Source organism: Amborella trichopoda, chromosome 10, assembly GCF_054954075.1.
Source record: "Amborella trichopoda isolate Santa Cruz 75 chromosome 10, AtrichopodaSantaCruz75HAP2 v2.0, whole genome shotgun sequence".
Taxonomy (NCBI): domain Eukaryota; kingdom Viridiplantae; phylum Streptophyta; class Magnoliopsida; order Amborellales; family Amborellaceae; genus Amborella; species Amborella trichopoda.
This window is the reverse complement of record NC_142345.1, coordinates 17,295,010-17,314,532: the sequence shown is the minus strand read 5'-3', so window position 1 is coordinate 17,314,532 and position 19,523 is coordinate 17,295,010. Positions and strand designations below refer to the sequence as shown.

Here is a 19,523-nt window from a genome sequence, read left to right as displayed (position 1 = left end):
TAATGGGGGCATTTACCGATTTAAAAAACACCTTGCCGATATTAAAGGGGATGTTGCCCATTGTAAAAATGTTCCTGAGGCTACCAAGGAGGAAATTATACAATATTTGAGTTCAGAAAAACACAAAGAAAAGGGTAAAGCGGCCAAGACTCCTAAGACCTCATCTGCACAGACTGCACATACTAGTAAGAGGAAGGCAGAAGAGGAGGAGGAAGAAGAGGCAGATTCAGAAGAAATAGAGGAGGACAAACATTCTATTGAAGAGGGAGATGACTCTGATAATGATGGTCTCGCCTCTGATGTATAGTGAGGTTTGCCTTATCGATATTCCCTCTTATGATGATGATGATGACGATGACTGAAAACTCTTGCCTCTTGGTGCTAAGTGTTGAGTGTTGAGTCTGTTGACTGTTGTGTTGAGTCATAAATGTTGACTTTTGTTAGACTGTATATTTTTCAAATTTCTGTATATTTATGTTGTGTTCAATGTTGACTTACATATCCTACACTTGTATGGTCTTACAATTTACTGTTTTAACAATATGGATTATCAAAATTCTCTTCTCAATGTCAATCTCTTTTTTTTTCAACTTGGAATATGGTATATTGGTAATTTGGTATGTTTTTTACTTTTTTTCAACTGGGCAGCCGCCCAAGTTTTGGGCGCCCGCCTAGGCTGCCGCCTAAGCGCTGGGCAGCCTGGACCCTCCAAGCCGCCTAGGACCCGCTTAGTGCTTTTTGATACACTGCCTGTAGGGACTTTTTTTTAGGTCTATTGATGCCTCTGATCATAACCATGATGTCTATTATATATTTCAAGTGATAGAGAAGGGAATCACGGAGGTTGGAGAGCATCTTGTTGTACTGGTTGTCACAGACAATGCTGCTCCTAATCTTACTGCATCTAATTTGTTGCGCATAGCTTATCCTAGAATCTTTTGGACTCAGCACATTGTATAGACCTCATGCTTGAGGCTCTTGCCAATTTAACCGAGATATCAGGTGCACTGAAGAAGGCCAAGTTAGTTACAAATTTCATGTATAGCCACCATCTCATCCTCAGCATGATGCGTACCTTTACAAAGAAGAAAGAGATTGTGAGGCTTGGGGTCACAAGATTGCAACCTGGTACTTATGCCTAGATAGCATACATTCGAGGAGAGTGCAATTGAGACAATATTTACCTCAGATGACTGAAGAGCATGCAAGTGGTCTAAAGATCAGATTAGGAAGAAGGTGAGAGATATTATCATTTTTAAGGCTTTTTGGCGAGGGGTGAAGGGCGCTCTTAAGGTATTTTCTCCTCTTGTCAAAGTCCTTCGCATGATTGATAGTGACAAGCCTTCGATGGGCTACATATATGATGCTATGGAGAAATGCAAAAGAGAGATAGCCCAAATTTTAAATGATGGCGAAACCCACTACAAGCCTGTTTGGGAGATTATTAAGGACAAGTGCTCATTAAAGTCTTTTGGGAGTCCAATGGCGATGAGGCAAAGGACCAAAATTAATTCAGGTATTATAATATTATTAAGTTCCTCAAGTTCAAGTAATCAAATAATTCTATTATTTATTTATGATTTTTTTCTATATCTTTGCAGCCCATTAGTGGTGCCAACATGGGTATTGTTCTCCAAATTTACAAAAGTTGTCCATTCGGATCTTAAACCTAACCACTTCTTCATCCGATTGTGAGTGCAATTAGAGTACTTTTGAAGGGGTAAGGCCGTAACTAAGCGTAATTTGTATAATTTTATAAATAATACATGAACCATAGATATTAAATTTTAATTAGTTTTATTTGATTTTATAAGATTCATACAAAGAAAAGGAATAGGCTTGAATCAAAGAGGCTCAATGACCTAGTCTATGTCACGTACAATCGATTCTTGAAGGACAGGTTTGCCAACAGAGACCCCATCAGATCAAAAAATATGGACCATGCTATGGAGTGGTTAGTTGATGATGATGAGGTCAAGGGACATGAAGGATTGACATGAGACATGGCCATGGATGCTTCAGGGACATCAATTGACCCTCTTAGGGCCCCTAGATCTTCTGCACAGAGAACAAGGGTAGAGGAAGAGGAGGAAGAAGAGGCTGATTCTGAAGAGAAGCAGGAGGACGAGGACGACCAATATGTCGAGGAGGGTGACGACTCCGTTGACTCCAATGAATATGACGCCAATGCAACTGACCAAAGATTTTATGATGATGAATGAATGATGAATGTTGAATAATTATTAAACTTTGAAGTTTGAACTTTGATTAAGGTATTGAACTATTGAAGATTCCTTTGAGTCTTCAAGTATTACTTTCATAGTTTTATAATTCAATTTTGTTTACTTCCTCATGGTGGTGTACTGCAGTACTGGTTTGATACTATTTAGTAACTTTGTTTGATAATTTGGTTCGTTGGAAAATTTTAAGTTTTAAATTTTAATTGGATATGAAATATGAACCGACTTATGGATTATGGTTATGCTTATGGAGTGTGTGCTAAATGCTAATATGTAGTATAATTTGAATTATCTACTGCAATATATATAACTCATACTCACAAAACTGCAGAATCCATTTTGGATTCAACTGGGCCGCCCAGGTTCTGGCCACCCGCGTAAGCACTGGGAGGCCTAGACCCCCCAAGCTGCCTAGGACCCGCCTAGCGCTTTTTGAAACACTGAGCACAAGAGAAGAAAACACACCCACAAAGGGGCCTCTCTCTCTCCAAGAAACCACTTTCTTTATTAGTCAAAATTCAATCTCCTCAATTACAATTCACGTGCTCCTAAAGATAACTTTCCTAAAAAATCAAACAAAGAAACGAACTTTCTTCTTTAAGAGAGAACCATAAAAAAAGTCATATATTATTTCCATCTACGTTGCCTATTTTCTAGTTCCAACCCAACACAAAAAGATAACACTACCCTCAAAATAGGAAACAAAATATACTTTCTAAAAACTAAAGATAACTACTACTATTTCTTCCCATTACCCATTCCATATCCTTAATTAATAGATAAACTTTCCTTAACTATATCTTCTCCTCCACGAAGAACAATGACCAACTCTTGCAAAATAAAAACGGACTCTTAAAAATTAGACTTATCAAAACTAAACCCAAAAATCCTATTTTTACTAATTAATCTTAATAAATAAAAATAATAATTCTACCCAAACTCTAAAAATAAAATTAACAAAAATAAAATTAGCAAAAATAAAATTAAAAATATCGCCACCAGATTTTGACCTGCATCATTCTCCCCTGGTTGGAGAAAACTCGCCCTCGAGTTTTAAAATGCGATAATATCAAATTTTCCTTGCATCCTTCTTCAACTCGATCTTCAACTCGAAGATTATAAACACAATCCTGTGACCTGTGGGTTATTGCGCTGATTAAAATACAATCATTGTGCATTGAAATTGAAAAACCCTCGAGGAAAGGGTCGTCGTATCTTGATTTTTTAGCCACATCAACTTGCTGAAATTGATCAAACTGAACCTGAGGGCATACCACAAATGCATTTTTTTCTTAGTCTTCGATCTCCTCTAGAATAATAGAATCTAAACCCTCATCATAAGCCACTGAAGCAAACATTAACCTAATCTCCTGAACCTCCTCCATAAAGTTAGCTATTGCTAGTAAATTTGCACTCTCCCCTTGTTTAGACTTAGGCATAATTTCCTTTTTCATAAGAGCTAACGCAATTTTATTACCATCTTTCCAAATAGTATATGTGTTCCTCCTCCCATCATGTATAGCTCTACAGTCATATTGCCATGGTCTACCCAATAAAAGATGACAAGCATCCATGGCAACCACTTCACGCCATACATCATCAAAATATTTCTTTCCAATAGAGAAAGAAACATGACATCAACTTTCTACTCGTACCTCATTGCCCTTCTTGAACCAAGTGAGTTTGCATGGTTGGGGATGTTTATCAGTGCCAAGCTTAAGCTTTGTAACAGCATCTTGTGAGATTACATTCTCTCAAATCCCACTATCAATAATAAGCTCGCACACCTTGCCTCCAATGGTACAGGTGGTGTGGAAAATATTGGTCCTCAACCAATCCTCCTGGGTTTCTTGCTTAGGCTTTAGTAGGCTCTTTCGAATAACTAAAGACTCTCCAACATCTCCATAGACAAGATCATCCTCATCTGGCTCCTCATCATAAATTGGATCATCATCATACCCATCAGCATCATCTAGGTTCTCATACACCATCATGAGTTGCTTGCTTTTATCAAGACGGCTATTCGACTTCCTACAGTCTCCAGCCTTGTGACCCGCCTCCCCGCACTTGAAACAATGAAGAGTTGAGCTGCTGCCCAGAACTCTAGCACCTGGACCAGCAATATTTGGGTTATTAATAAGTGTTGCAGCAACATCTCTACGGCCCCATATGGTGCATCTTCAAGCCTAGCACCACAATCTTGAAACTGGCCTGTTCGGAGACCCGAATCTCCTCTCATGGCAGTACTAGCCCCGCTCTTGGACTGTTGCTTCTCTACAGTTAAAGCTCGTTGATAGGCGTCCAATACAGTCCAAAGAGAGTATAAACTTAGGACATCCTGAATTTGATTGGCGCAATCTGACAATATATCGGGCAACCTGTTGCTCTTCAATCTCAGACAAGTTGTTCCGTACAACTAGCTGATAGAACTACTCAGTATAATCATTAACGGACCGCCCCCCTTGACGAAGGGTATGAAGTCGTTGAAACATCGTCTGGGTATAGTTAAAGGGCAAGCTTTTTCTTCATCTTTTTCCAATCAGAGATTTTCAATTTTCCCTGTCTCTCCCGAGTCTTTTTCAATTGCTCCCACCATGCTGATGCAAGGCCCTTATACTTAATAGCCACAAGCTTAACCTTCCTATCATCGGGCACCTCTTTGTATTCGAAGATACGCGTGATAGAATCAATCCAATCAAGAAATTCTTCCACTTGCATTCCTCCTGTAAACTCTGGTAGATCAACTTTAATACCTAGATCCCAAGATCTGTTATCCGGAACATGGGGCTCCCGACGCGGAGCGTGTGCATGGCACAGGATCTCGAAAGCAGCTTTTGACTCACTACCATCATCATGGTGTGTCAGGGCTGGATTTAACGCTAAGCGCTAGGTCAGTTCTTCTACTTGCCTTATCAAATTTTCGAACTCTATCTCACGGAGGTCCCGCTCTCACTAGATCAGCTCATTCTCAGCACCTTGTTGTCGAGGACATCCACGAACCATGATGCCTTGTCAAGAGCACACGATCGCACAATAATCTAGGCTCCAATACCACCTGACGCAGTATAATCTAGGCTCCAATAACACCGGGCCTCTCTCTCTCTCTCCAAGAAAACACTTTCTTTATTAATCAAAATTCAATCTCCTCAATTACAATTCACGTGCTCCGTTTATACGAGTTTACATTCACGACCCAAAAGATAACTTTCCTAAAAGATCAAGGTAAAGAAACAAACTTTCTTCTCTAAGAAAACCATAAAAAAGTCCTATATTCTTTCCATCTACGTGACCTATTTTCCGGGTCCAACCCAACACAAAAAGATAACACTCCCTTCAAAATAGGAAACAAAATATGCTTTCTAAAAACTAAAGATAACTACTACTATTTCTATTTCTTATTACCCATTCCATGTCCTTCATTAAAAGATAAACTTCCTTAACTATATTTTCTCCTCCACGAAGAGATGACTTCCTAAAGGATAAACTTGTATCCACGTAAATCCAAAACCAAGCTCCCATTTTTTTGCACCCACATAACTCCAACACAAAACCTAATTGCATAAGATAAACCTTTGCATATTAAAAACAAAACTTAATCTATTCAATGGACTCTATCACTCATAATTAAAAATGATGACCAACTCTTGCAAAATAAAAACAGACTCATAAAAATAAGACTTATCAAAACTAACTCCAAAAATCTAATTTTTAATAGTTAATCTTAATAAATAAAGATAAAAATTCTACCCAAACTCTAAAAATAAAATTAACAAAATTAAAATTAAAATTGGTAACCACCAGATTTTGATCTGCATCAGATTCCCAATAATGAGAATCACGATCCAATAAAATAGGAATAGTGATTCCTAGTTGTAGGAATCGGTATCGCATCATGTTGGAATCGAGTTTCCTACGTTTCAAGAATCGCACATGACCCCACACCGTTCAATGGCACCGAAATCACAATTCGACGAAATAGGAATCGTGATTCCTACATTACTAGAACCGTTGTTCACATCGATTTGGATTCAAAATTCCGCAATGCATGAACAGCTTACCAATCCCCTCCCGTACATGAGAGAACTATTCTGCGAGAAAAGATTTCAATTTTTACAATTTTCACAAGCTTAAAATCTAGAATCCATATTTTTAGTCCAATTACCAAGGGCAACCATGTTATGCGGATTGATATCTTTGTCGACTCGGTCTACCAAGAGCCCTTTGACGCAGCACTCCACACAGCTAATGAAAACAAGGTCGAGCTCCCTTTATCTCCTTTCTTGGAGTTCATAAAACCAATAAATGAACTAGAAATTCTCAATCTTTATTAAATGTAGTTTCGAAAAGTGAGTTATTTGATTTTAATTAAAGTTCTTCAATTTAAGGATGAATTTAAACCAAAACACCCATTAATACCATCATTTATCTAACACTATTAAATTTGAAGCAACAAATTCTTTTTAATTAAATTTTTTTAGGTAAATTGATTTGATGCTAGGGAATTTGAGTACACAGTAGAAACTAGAAATACAGGAAATTAAAATTTCAAATATTCCTCAAATTTGAAACTACAATTTCAATGCCTATGCTCCAACTTCCAATTGTCTTTTTCACACTCATGCTCTCATTTTTAGTACCATAGATGATCATTAATAAGCATTTTATTGATCATCCACTAAACATGCCCCAGATATCCTTTACTTCGTAGAGTAAAGGATCAATAATAAGCATTTGGTTACTGCAAACATTCTATATGAAAGTCTTAGCTTGAGGTGGCACTGCCACTTAAATGCCTTACCTTGAGGTGGGGCTGCCACCCCCTATGTGATTTACAGCTTGATATATCTGTTGGGAAACTTGACAAAGATTATTGTACATGGATTCATCTCAAATTCTATAAAAGCTTTTTGGCTCTCACAACACCACAGTCCCGAAACCTAAATCATCGGTATTTAACCTTGTACAAAAATGTAATATGATATGAAAGGATTCCTAGAACTTCTCCGATAACATAAAATGGGTTCCTGGAGCTCCTCCGGCAACATACAATTTGCAAGCATATTTTATTTAACATTTGCATTCGACTCTTGATTCCCTGTTATTAGAACTTGATTCGATGTTGATCGAAACATTGTTAAGTGCATCTACGAACTGCGCCTTTTGACGAAATGGATGTAGCTTCCAAACAACATGGATTCACGATTCACAAAAAATTGGAATCAATGTGTCGCACACATTGAATCGCATTGTTGTGCAACTATGAATGGCAAATTCTACACTATGGAATATTTATTCCAAGCTTCAAGGAATCAAGATTCAAATAATAATCTGGAACATGTTTCAAGAAACTTGGAAACGTGATTTTGTCTTCCAGAATCGTGTTTCATCATGGGAACCACAGAATAGCAATTCTGAAATGGGATCGTGAATATATATATATATATATATATATATAGAGAGAGAGAGAGAGAGAGAAAGAGATATAGATATATATTCAGTACACAGTTTTGGTATACAGCCTAAACATATCTATTCATCAACTCTTCAACCACCCATCCAACTCCTACCCAAACCATCTAATTTGATATTGTTCAAAATTTACAAGATAGTTCAGACCTTAGTCAAATTCCTAGTATAGAACCCAATCTGCCCCACAAACCTCTTTAAGTCTTTACTTTCTAACCAAGTTTATAATCCATGTTACAGCCTCCTACAGTCGTGACACTCTCCTGAACCATTAGCCCCCTGCCTTAGATTATCTGAATACCTTTAATCCAAGTCCAAACCCTGGGCTAACCTTAACCCTGGTATAGCCGTAGTAATCCTATTCCAGTCTTAGTTACAGTTTTCCCAAGCCTAAATATTAAACCTAAGTTATTTAGGATCCTTTAGTCAACCATAAACCTTGCTTCCCTCTACTGCCAAGCCCACCAATAGTAAGACACTTTTTTTGGGTTCAACTTTATATTTTTTCCTTAGATTGGACCTACATCAAACTGGAGCTCTGTTTGACATGCTAGACACCATCATGGATTAGGGTTCAAAACAAAGATTCCAAGATGACAGAAGCAAAAACCAAACCTATGAAAGCAGAGAAGGAACAAGATATTCGGGTTATAAAGTTCCAATAGAAGTGGTAAATACAACTATTGTAAAAATTTTGGCTCTTCAAAGTGCACTTTGGACTGATGCTTCTAGTCTTTGGACTGAAGCTTCCAAATTACAGCAGTTAACATGCAATACTTTTAGAGTTTTATAGTAACATGCAATACTTAAATTTACTTCAGAAGAGTTCAAGAAAAAGCTGATTGCTGAAATAGAATCTGCATGTTAAGAGGAATCCAAAGGCTTTAGTTCCTTATACGCACCTAGAGGAATCTATGTTAGCAATTTTTTGTTTTTTTTCTTTGATTCTCTGAATGAGCAATCTCCCATTGCACAGATATCATGGGGGCAACCTAACCAAAATCAATCTTATGTCTAAGTTCCAAAGTGAAAAACAACCCCCAAATAACCTTTATTAAAACAGCTATGAGCAAAAGAAAACTAGACGTAAAATAAGATGATATGCAAATTCGAAAGTATAAGACGAGGGTGTCACATTATCTTTTACACAAGGACTTCATGTTACAATGTGGAGGAAATTTATTATTCTGGTATAATAGCTAATAGTGGATCTCACGGACTAGCAATAAGTTGGATATAGGAGATCTTTTTCCAAAGATCAATAGCCAAAAAGATATATTTTATCGCTACAAAACCTCTGCTATGACTTCATCAATAACAAAGTAAGGGCATGAATACTACAATTTTGAAAATACATGGCTTCACAGCAGCTAATGTCTCACTGTGAAAATTCAAAAATAACCTCATAATTAATGTCACCAAAACACAAAAGTGAACCTGAATTAAACCCGATAAAAAAAAAATTGTATAAAATCATCATAGCAAACTTAGTATAAATATATTCTATTCATGTAAAAATAAGCTTGAAGACTGTAGGCTAACCTGATTTCAGACATCCTTCCAATTTCCCGATGCGAATGGCCACTGGCAAGTTAATATCACAGGATAAAAAGAACCTGAACTCGTCCCCACTCATCACATAACAATTAAATTCTTGATCTGAAACACCATCAAAGCCCCCTCTATTCCAACTTTTTCTACACTACAATAGTAAGCAACCAAAAACTCCTCAGTAAAAAAATATTAAAAGAAATAATTAGTAGAAGGAAATAGAAAATCGTGCGACTATTGTCCATATCTATCACAATTCTGAAGAAATCCCACATAGTCCAGAAATATTTCAAGAACTACTAAGAAAATCTGATCAAGCAAAGGCACTGAGAAAAATCACTATTTTTTTTCAACTGAAACAAGCTGAAATGTTTTTAGAACTAAAACCCGAATTTTGTCCACCCCGCCCCCAAAAAAAAACCCCTAAAACAATAGTAAAAACTAAAAAACCAGAAAAAATACAACAAACCAAACCTATACCTTTTTTGAAAAAAAAAAAATTACTGAGATTGGAATTTTGTTGTGCATTTACCATGAAGAATCCTTATGCTATGGTTATAATGCCTGTTCTATTTAACCAAGTAAGCAAACCCAAATATCAAAGTTAGAAGAAATTTTGCTTTTGCCATTAGATGCTGACAAATAGAGCACATCGTTAGGAGAAATTTGTTTTTGCCATAAGATTCAGAGCAAATAGAGGACACCATCAATATCATGGAGTCATCAACAGCCTCATATACGATGATTTATCTCCAACAAATAAATAAAAGAAAAACCAGCAAATAAATACATAAAAAGAAAACCAGCAAAAAGTAAAAGAAATAAAAACCTTAGCTTGTTGAAGATGATGATGAGACTTGAAAAGTGTTTCTCTTTTGTGAGAGCGCGACGAGCAGAGTTGAGGGAGAGGACACAGGGGGTGAGAGAGAGTAGGGAGGGTTAGAGAGAGGCACTGTTGTTTTATTTTGAGAAACTTCACGCTAACCCCTTTTCTTTCGATGTCGGGTCCGACTGCCCGGGACTTGTTTTCGCGGGATTCATGCCGCAGACGGGTGAAGTCGTTCCCAGTTTTCAAAACAACGGATCGGCCCGATCAGATTAGTACGATTCCGACGTTATAATCCGAATGGTGTGTTTACCTTTTTTGAAAAAATTCCCATTATATCGTCCAATTAGTGTAAACGATTTTTAAAAAAAAATGGGACATGTAATCTCTAATATGGCGATCACGAATATGAAAAAATAATAAATTTTAAAAACTAAAAATAATAATTCTACTAAAAAATATTGGGAGCACTAGTTTCCATTGTTTTTAGATGGAACACCTACTTGCATTAAGAAGGATGCTTTACATTTTTTGGACCCATATCTAGTCATGCAGTCCACCCCACACGAAACAATTTTTCTTGTTTTTTTGGGTATTTTGAAATTCAATTAGAAGGATAAGTAAAATATAAAATTATTTGCCCCTTTGTGGCAATTTTGATAAATTTGTATCTCTCTCATACCTGTGTCTATGTGTATGTCTATGTGCCCCTCAACGGGTCGGTGGTGTAGGTATTATTAGATTGAAGATCAAATCAAATAAACAAAGAATAAATTTTATATCCCCCGAGTTGACGGACTTACGAGCTTAGCACTCTGTCGTGCTCGACCAACTCTGGTGCGTCTGAGTCTACTCACCCAAGGCAGCAAACCTACATTTAGCAAATAAAAAATTTGGGAAACTTGTTTCATGTGGGTTGGACCGCTTTTCTACAATATGCCAGCCAGATATATAAAGCATCCATCTTAAAGATGTGGATGCAAATAGAAGCTCCATCTAAAAACAATTGTAACTAACTGTCCAAGTGTATTTCTAATTTAACCATTATTTCAAGTTTTCAAAAAAAAAATTCATATTCATGATCTCCATGTTAAAGATTATATATTCTCTAAAAATTACGATCAAATTATATTTAACAATATATTTATTGCCAAGCCTACATTTTTACAGTATACTGGATGGCTGCATAGAAACTATGTCCAAAAATTTGTAATAACATACAAAGTTTTAAGTAGAGAAATAGAAGAATAGGAAAAAGAAAAAAAAAAAGAGAAATATATAATGAGCTTTACACGTGAACTGTAAATGTGCGCCACTACATGTTACATATCAAAATTGTTTCATATTATAAGTTTTCATGGGAAGCAAACAAGTCCTAAATGATTGCGAGAGAACGAGCTTTCATTCTTTTTTTCCCTTTTTTATGTTGAGCTTCAACCTTCCAAATGTTCGGCCATGGGCATGTGTTTGATTGCTGGAAGATAAATATTCCCTAAAAACTAGAAGTTTGTCTTTGTTGGAAAGTGGAATTTTTTGGAATAGAATGGAAGTTTTTGGTACATGTGTTTGATGACCTACTAGAATATTAAGGAAGTTTTAGGTACATGTGTTTGATTACCTACTGGAAAATTGAGGAAGTCCTAGGTACTTGCGTTTTATATATTGCATGGTGTTGAAAGGATGATAGATTTCATTTTCTTTAATTTTTTCTTGGGAAAATTACATATATATATGTTATATATATTAATATTACAACTTCTTACCAATTTTTCTTTAGAATGACGAAACTACCAATTTTTGGTTTTTCAAAAACCAAAATCTTTCAGTTTTTCAAAACAAAAAATTCACTTAATTCAGTTTCTGAAAATTCGAAATTATATATCGTCCCTCGATAACTAAAACCCCTTTTTCCTTTGTTCCCTTCCATCCATTGCCTTTTTTTTTTTTAGTAGAGAGATCAACCACCTAGCTACTCGAACGAATGAGGAGTTTTAACACTTTGAAAAGATGGATGAAGAGAGACGACTGAGAGAGAATTACTAGTCAAGGTTAATGGAAGATCATGAAGTGCCTGAATGGGCCTTCTCAATCTCCAAAATAGAGAAAACCGAAGCCAAAGCTGACAATAACCATGTTACTGGAAAGAGAAAACATAAAGAGGTTGTTTACGTCGATTCTCTAAGTGATTTGCAGTGGATGGAGATAGCTGAAGGGGAAGCAAATGTATCTCAATTTACTAAGAAAACCAAGAGAAAAGAGCAAACCCCAAATGGGTTTGTGCTACTAGAGAGAGAAAAGAATAGTCCCTCTATGGTTTTAAGCACTCCTATGATTTTAAGCACAAAAGTAGGGAATGCATCAAATTTAATGGCTGGAAGTGAGGATATGGTGAATGAGATAGTTGACACTAATTTTAAGGTTCTGGAAGACCTTAAATTTAATAAGGCCAAAATTGATGAAGATGAGAGAGAAAATGTGTTACGTGTCTTTTTATTGTTATCTGTTTGTTATGAATAAGGTTCGCATGGATAAGTATGGAGTCATGTTAGGAGTCTTTTGTGAGTTGTTAGTTTGAACTGATTTAGTGGGTTGTTAGTTTATTTTAGTGGTTGTTAGTTATTAGTGGGAGTTGATTTTTTGGCTCATATATTGTAAGTGGGTTATTCTATTTAATGAATGGTAATCCAGGTGGGAGGGGCACTTTTTAAACTAACAACACCTATGTGTTAACGAGGCCAGGTTTCCTCAATTAAACCTACTCTTTTGTTTTCTTCTCTGTACAACTTCTTTTGTGGTCAGCACCATAGGTATGTCTAAGAACAAGAAGGTTTCACCTCAGTAAGTACCATTGTGGTATCAGAGTAATGGCATGGATCAGTGAGTGGAGAAGTTGGAAGGTGAGGTGAGCTCTCTCAACGTTGGCCAGCAACAAATCATGGACAAGCTTAATGAGTTGTTCAAAAAGCTTAGTTCGTATTCCGGTACTATCTAACCTGAGAGAGGAGAGAACTCCAGAGCTTCACTCCCGAACAATGGTAAAAGCTCTGGGTACACCAATGGTAACCGTCAACACGGAACATAGCAGTCCTTCGTCCCAAAGCTTGTTAAGCTCGATTTTCCCCTCTTTAATGGCAAAGAGGACACGACGAGCTGGACTTGCAGGGTGGAACAGTTTTTCCAGTTCCATCAAACATCAGAAGAAGAGCATGTGGCTCTTGCATCCTTCCATCTGGAGGGTGACGCCTAGTTGTGGTACCAAATCTTCAAATAAGAAGTAGGCGAGATATCTTGGCAAAAGCTTTGTGATGGGGTGCACACCAGGTATGGACCTACTCAACTCCAAGACTTCTTTGGAGAGTTGACTTAGTTGCAACAAGCTGGGAACGTTCGGGGCTACCAAACCCAATTTGAGAAGCTTTTAACTAAGGTGGGGTATCTCCCGCCCTATCGCTAGGTTAGCTGCTTCATCAATGGGTTGAAGGACAACATCAAAGCGGACGTTTTGGCAAGGCGTCATACCCTCTTGGGTACTATTGGGTTAGCCCGCCTTTATGGAGCTCGCAATTTCTCTCAACGGTGAGCTGACGCACTGACTGACATGAAGAAAACTCCTATTACCAGCAAGGAAACAACCAACAATGGCCATGTACTTCCGGTTCGACGATTGTCACTTGTGGAGATGCAAGCTAAGGGCTTGTGCTTTAACTGTAATGAGAAGTTTGTACCTGGACATCGCTGTAAGAAGTTGATCTTAATTGAAGGTTGCTATGAAGATGAAGTTGACTACAATAAATCAGGCCCGTAAGAAGATGTTCCAGAAGAGTTTCGTGAGCTTCCCGAGATCTCTTTGCATGCAATTTGGGGGATACAAGCTCCCAAAATTATGCGTGTGAAAAGTAGCTTCGGACATATTGCGGTCGTGGTTTTGATAGATTCGGGAAGCACTCATAATTTTATGAGTGAAACACTTGCAAAAAAGGTGGGTCTGTAACCATCCAGTGGTAGCTATTTTGAGGTGATGGTGGCGTCCGGGGAGAAACTTCTTAGCCTCGGTAAGTGCTCAGACCTTAAGTTAATTTTGCAAGGTGTCCTAGTTAACGTAGATTTTTATTTACTTACGTTGGAAGGCTATGAAGTTGTCTTGGGTGCCCAGTGGTTAAGAACACTTGGCCCCATTATGTGGGACTTTGCAAGGTTATTGATGATCTTCAAGGTGGTTGGAAAAGAAGTAACTCTTAAGGGAGTTACCTCATTCAATGATAAGGTAATTGGATATCACAAGTTCAATAGTAAAGCAAGGAGCAATAAGAAGGGAATGTTGTTACACTTATATTCGATTGGGACTCCACTTCCTACGACTAATGGTGAAAATCAACCTACTTGGTTGCAACGAATTTTGGATGAATTCCAAGACGTGTTCGAGGAGCTCAAAGGACTACCACCTCCTTGATCACATGATCATAGGATTCCATTGAAGGTGGGAAGCAATTCGGTGTGTATCACGGCTTACCGCCACCCATATTACCAGAAGGTGGAGATTGAGAAGTTGGTGGCCGAAATGCTTAGTTCGGGGGTAATACGCCCCAGCAACAGCCCTTATTCCTCGTCTGTAATATTAGTTAAGAAGCATGATGGGTCGTGGCGTATGAATGTAGATTACCGTGGCCTTAACAAGGTCACTATCACTAATCGATTTCCAAAGTAATTGGCGAGTTACTGGACGAGTTGAACGGAGCAAGTGTTTTCAAAACTGAATGTGTTCTGGATATCATCAAATCTGAGCAGTCCGGAAGACGCGAAGAAAATGACATTTAAAACGCACCATGGCCACTATGAATTCCTTGTAATGCCTTTCGGACTTACTAATGCACCATCAACCTTCCAGTCCTTAATGGATTATGAGAAATGTCAGTTTGGCCAAGGTGAGGTTCACTATCTCGGTCATATAATTTATAATGCAAGAGTGGTGGTTGATCCTGACAAGATCTCTGCCATGTTGAGTTGGCCTAAGCCAAAAAACCCCAAAGCTATGAGATGTGTTCTTGGTTTAACCGGTTACTACCGGAAGTTCATCCAAAATTATGGAAAAATAGCTGAGCCACTCACTTACATGCTTTAAAATGATTCGTATTAAGTGGACCCCAGCAGCTGAAGAAGCAATACAAAATTGAAGGAAGCCATGACTAAGGCCCTCGTTCTAGCTCTTCCGGACTTTTCCGAGAAGCTTATTATTAAATGTGATGCTAGTGGATCGGGGGTAGGAGCAGTATTGATGCAAGAACTATCAATCGCCTTTTATAGTCAAGCTTTGCAAGGGAGGAACTTAATATTGTCTACCTATGAGAAGAAGATTTTGACATTGGTGTTGGCCGTACAAAAGTGTCATTCATATTTACTAGGAAGGCAGTTTGTGGTGAGGACAGACCAAAGAAGTTTGCAATATTTGGGGGCTCAGAAAAGTATATCCTTAGCACAACAAAGGTGGTTGTATAAGTTGATGAGTTATGACTTCATTGTGGAGTACAAAAAGGGGAAGGAGAACGTTGTAGCTGACACATTGTTTAGGAGGGAAGAAAATGAAGAATGTGACATAGTTACATAGGGGAAACTAGCCGCTGTCTCTCAATTCGTCGCCACCTGGGTAGCAGTAGTGAAGGAGGAGACTAGTGCAAATCCAATTCTACAGGTATTGATACAACAAATTAAAGAGGGTGAGGCAGTGGGCCCATGGAAATATAAGGAAGGGCTTATCTCCTTTAAAGATAGAGTTTATCTTGCTGGAAACTCCACCTTGATCGACGACATCATTGATCAGTTTCACGGTAGCACTTATGAGAGTTATCATAAGACCCTTGAGAGGATTAAAGTCAGCTTCTATTGGCCCGATATGGGAGATAAAATAAAAAATTCATTGCTCAGTGTGATACATGTCAGTGTCACAAGTTAGAGCAAGTCTCTCATGCTGGGCTACTCCAACCTCTGCCTATTCCACAACAAGTATGGGAAGATATATCGATGGATTTTGTAGAAGGGTTACCCATTTCAAAAGGCAAGTCGGTTGTACTTGTAGTGGTGGACCAACTATCAAAGTATGCATACTTCATTCCCCTATCTCACCGTACACAACCACCATAGTTCACAAATCTTATTTGATCAAGTGTTCAAGTTGCACGGTGTGCCCAGAATAATCGTATGTGATCGCGATCCTACTTTCACCAGTAACTTTTAGTCAGAGTTATTTCGCCTCAACGGTACAAACTTCAATTATAGTTCGGCTTACCATCTCCAAACTGATGGGCCAAGTGAAGTGGTGAACCAAACAATAGAGATGTACTTGAGGTGCTTCACTAGCTCAAATCCTAAGGAGTGGGGAAGGTGGATTTCTTGGGTAGAGTATTGCTACAACACCAGTTGGCATTCAGCAATAAAGACAACTCTGTTTGAGGTGGTTTATGGTCGACCACCACCATCATTGTTGATATATGTTTTGGGCACTGCTGAGGTTGAATCGGTTAAAAGATAGGGATTAGAAGATTAAGGAGTTAAGGGCTACTCTCAAGGCACAAAACCGCATGAAGAAGGTGTATGACTGTCATCATTGGGAGAGAGAATTTGAAGAAGGGGACTAGGTCTATCTCAAACTTCAGCCTCATAGGCAAGCAACATTGTCCCTCAGAAAAAACCTCAAGTTATCTCCAAGGAGTTATGGGCCATACCAAATTGTGAAAAGGATAGGAGCCGTTGCATACAAATTAGACTTGCCAAAAGAATCACGCATCCATCCGGTGTTCCATGTGTCCTTGTTGAAGAAGAAGGTGGGAGACGACACCTTGGTCCAAACTGAGCTACCATCAGTCGTGAAGACGATGGTACACTCCATCCAAAGCCTCAAGCAATTCTTGACCAAAGAACTCACAAAAGGAAGAAACAAATTATGATCCATTGGCAATGAATATCACCTGCAGAAGCTACCTGAGAGGACCTCGAAGCAAGTTCCAGAATATGGTCTTGAGGACAAGACCAAATCTTAAAAGGGGGGGGGGGGGGGGGGGGGGGGGAATGTTACGTTTTTTTTGTTATTATGAATATCTTTTTGTTGTTATTCTTTTGTTATGAATAAGGCTCACATGGATAAGTATGGAGTCATGTTAGGAGTCTTTTGTGGGTTGTAAGTTTGAGGTGATTTAGTTGGTTGTTAGTTCATTTTAGTGGGTTGTAAGTTTATATTAGTGGGTTGTTAGTTGTTAGTGAGAGCTGATTTTTTGGCTCATATCTTGTATGTAGGTTATTCTATTTAATGAATGGTAATCCAGCTGGGAGGGGCACTTTTGAACTAGCAATACTTATGTGTTAACGCGGCCAGGTTTCCTTAATTAATCCTACTCTTTTGTTTTCTTCTCTGTACAATTTATTTTGTGGTCAGCACCATAGGTACGTCCAAGAACAAAAGGGTTTTACCTCAGTACGTACCAAAATGGTGTTCTTAAAAGTGGCTGGAATGGGGAGATTCTCACATGGAGCAGCCACAGGAAGAATAGGCCAAGCCATGGCCACCCGAACGGTAATGGGAGAGGGGGTTTATGGGATCATGAGTTTCTTTTACTGAGGAGACGGTGTCATTAACAAATGGGGAAAAAATTGGCAGTTGATGAGATAAAATTGAAGGAAAAGGGTTTTAGTTGCCGGGGGACGATATATAATTTTGGTTTTTCAAAAACTGAATTAAGTGCATTTTCGGTTTTTGAAAAACCGAAAAGTGTAAAGATTTTGGTTTTGGAAAAACCAAAAATGGGTAGTTCCATCTTTTCTTAAAAAAAAAATTAGGAATTTGAAAAAACGTGTATTTGTGTAATAACGAAAACTTATAGGCATTTTCGTAATAATGGTAAATATAATGGATATATACGTTATTTTCTTCTTTTTTTTTCTTTGAAGAAGAAGAGCATTGATAGTTTGGTAGCCGCTATACCCGTATCCAAAACATCAAACGAGCACCGAACGAAGTTTCAAATAATGAACAAAAATTGTATTCAAAATAACACATTCGATTGTACCTAGAAACTAAACAAGTATACAAATGGGAGGAAACATCTCTACGAAACAAATTTCCACCTAATGAAAGTTAAAAATAACGAATATTAACTCAAAACCCAATTATAACATGGGTGGATCAACTAGTCCCACATCATCCATAATACCAATAGTACATGGCCCATAGACAAGTATCAGGATAATGAGGTTCTTTCTGGAGGTTACCTCTTATGCATATAGAATGAGGAAATACTATAAAATAAGATCATAAATTGTACAACAAACAAAATATTTCTTTGATGTATGCAAAAAACCTTGACAGGGATCCATTAATAGGCCTTGTTACTTTCGTGAACAACCTTCATGAGGTCATAGAAACAATGCCATATCATTTTTGATTCGCATATCAAGCCTTGAAAATAAAATAAAAGAAAAAAACCATTAAAATTACGTGTCCACCCAGAGCTTTTGAGCATGTAATAAGATCCCTTTGATACAAATTATTTTGATCGGCAATATCATTCTCATGAAGGAAATAAAATAGAAGTAATTTTTCCTGGGGAGAGCGCAAAGCACAAAGTCATTATATAAGATGGACAAGAGGGTCACAATTTCTTGAGAATGGTACCCCAAGTGGATTGACTTCGTTTAATTACATTAAATAAGCACATGTGCCTCTTGCAATTTGTTTATGTGCTTTTCATAAATGCATATACAATGGACCGATTACAATATAAGAATCAACAAACATCCAAATCCTTCCCAACTATCATTATAGCTATGATACAAGTAGTAGTAGTCTCGATGTAATGTTCCTTTTCCTAGTGGAATGTAATATTTAACTAACAAAGTTAGAGAATCTTTCAAAGCATCATGCTTTCTTTTTTCTTTTTCTTTTACAGTAGTTATGTCAGTCAAAAAAATACTTATATATAAATTATTTTGTAATATAATATGGCTACCTAATATATTTTTCTTCTGAAATTTTCACCATCATGAATAGAAAGAGAACATATAATGCCACTCGTCTAAATGTGTATTGAATATTGCACTGTAGTATTATCATAGATCAATAGTATTACTAACTTATACTAAATTGCAAACTCAAGCACTAAACCAAAGGTCTTTCTAATAAAAAATTTAGTGCCCATCTTCTCTAATCGTGAAGATGAAGAGAGAGAGAGAGAAAGAAAGAGAGAGAGAGAGCAACATAGAGAAAGAGAGTAGAGAGAATATGGGAAGAGAGAGGAGAGCATATGAGCGATGAGATATTGGGCTTTCGTGAAATAGAGAGAGAGAGGGAGAGATGATGAGATAAGAGAGAGAGCAGAGAGAACATGGGAGAGAGAGAGAGAAGAGCAAATGAGAGAGTGTAGAGATTGGGATTTTGTGTGATAGAGATAGATAGA

At 37.6% G+C, this 19,523-nt stretch overlaps 1 protein-coding gene across 22 annotated transcripts in view; it reads right to left on the bottom strand.

Annotated features, from left to right (window-relative positions):
• Positions 1–10,418, bottom strand: part of VPS34 (vacuolar protein sorting 34) — a 66,917-nt gene extending 56,499 nt beyond the window's left edge. For 10 of the 22 annotated variants that reach the window (XR_016042687.1, XR_016042688.1, XR_016042686.1 and 7 more), the window contains exons 1-2: positions 10,087–10,342; positions 9,249–9,408 (exon numbers count right to left, since the gene is read on the bottom strand). Coding sequence is in view for 13 of the 22 variants with exons in the window: in XM_088849651.1 (XP_088705777.1) it covers positions 9,249–9,342 (94 nt within the window). In the remaining 9 variants the exon portion in view is untranslated. Of the gene's footprint in view, positions 1–9,248; positions 9,409–10,086 lie in introns of all 22 variants that reach the window. The other 12 variants (XR_016042690.1, XR_016042689.1, XM_088849655.1 and 9 more) reach the window with 7 other exon arrangements.
• Positions 10,419–19,523: the final 9,105 nt, after the last annotated feature.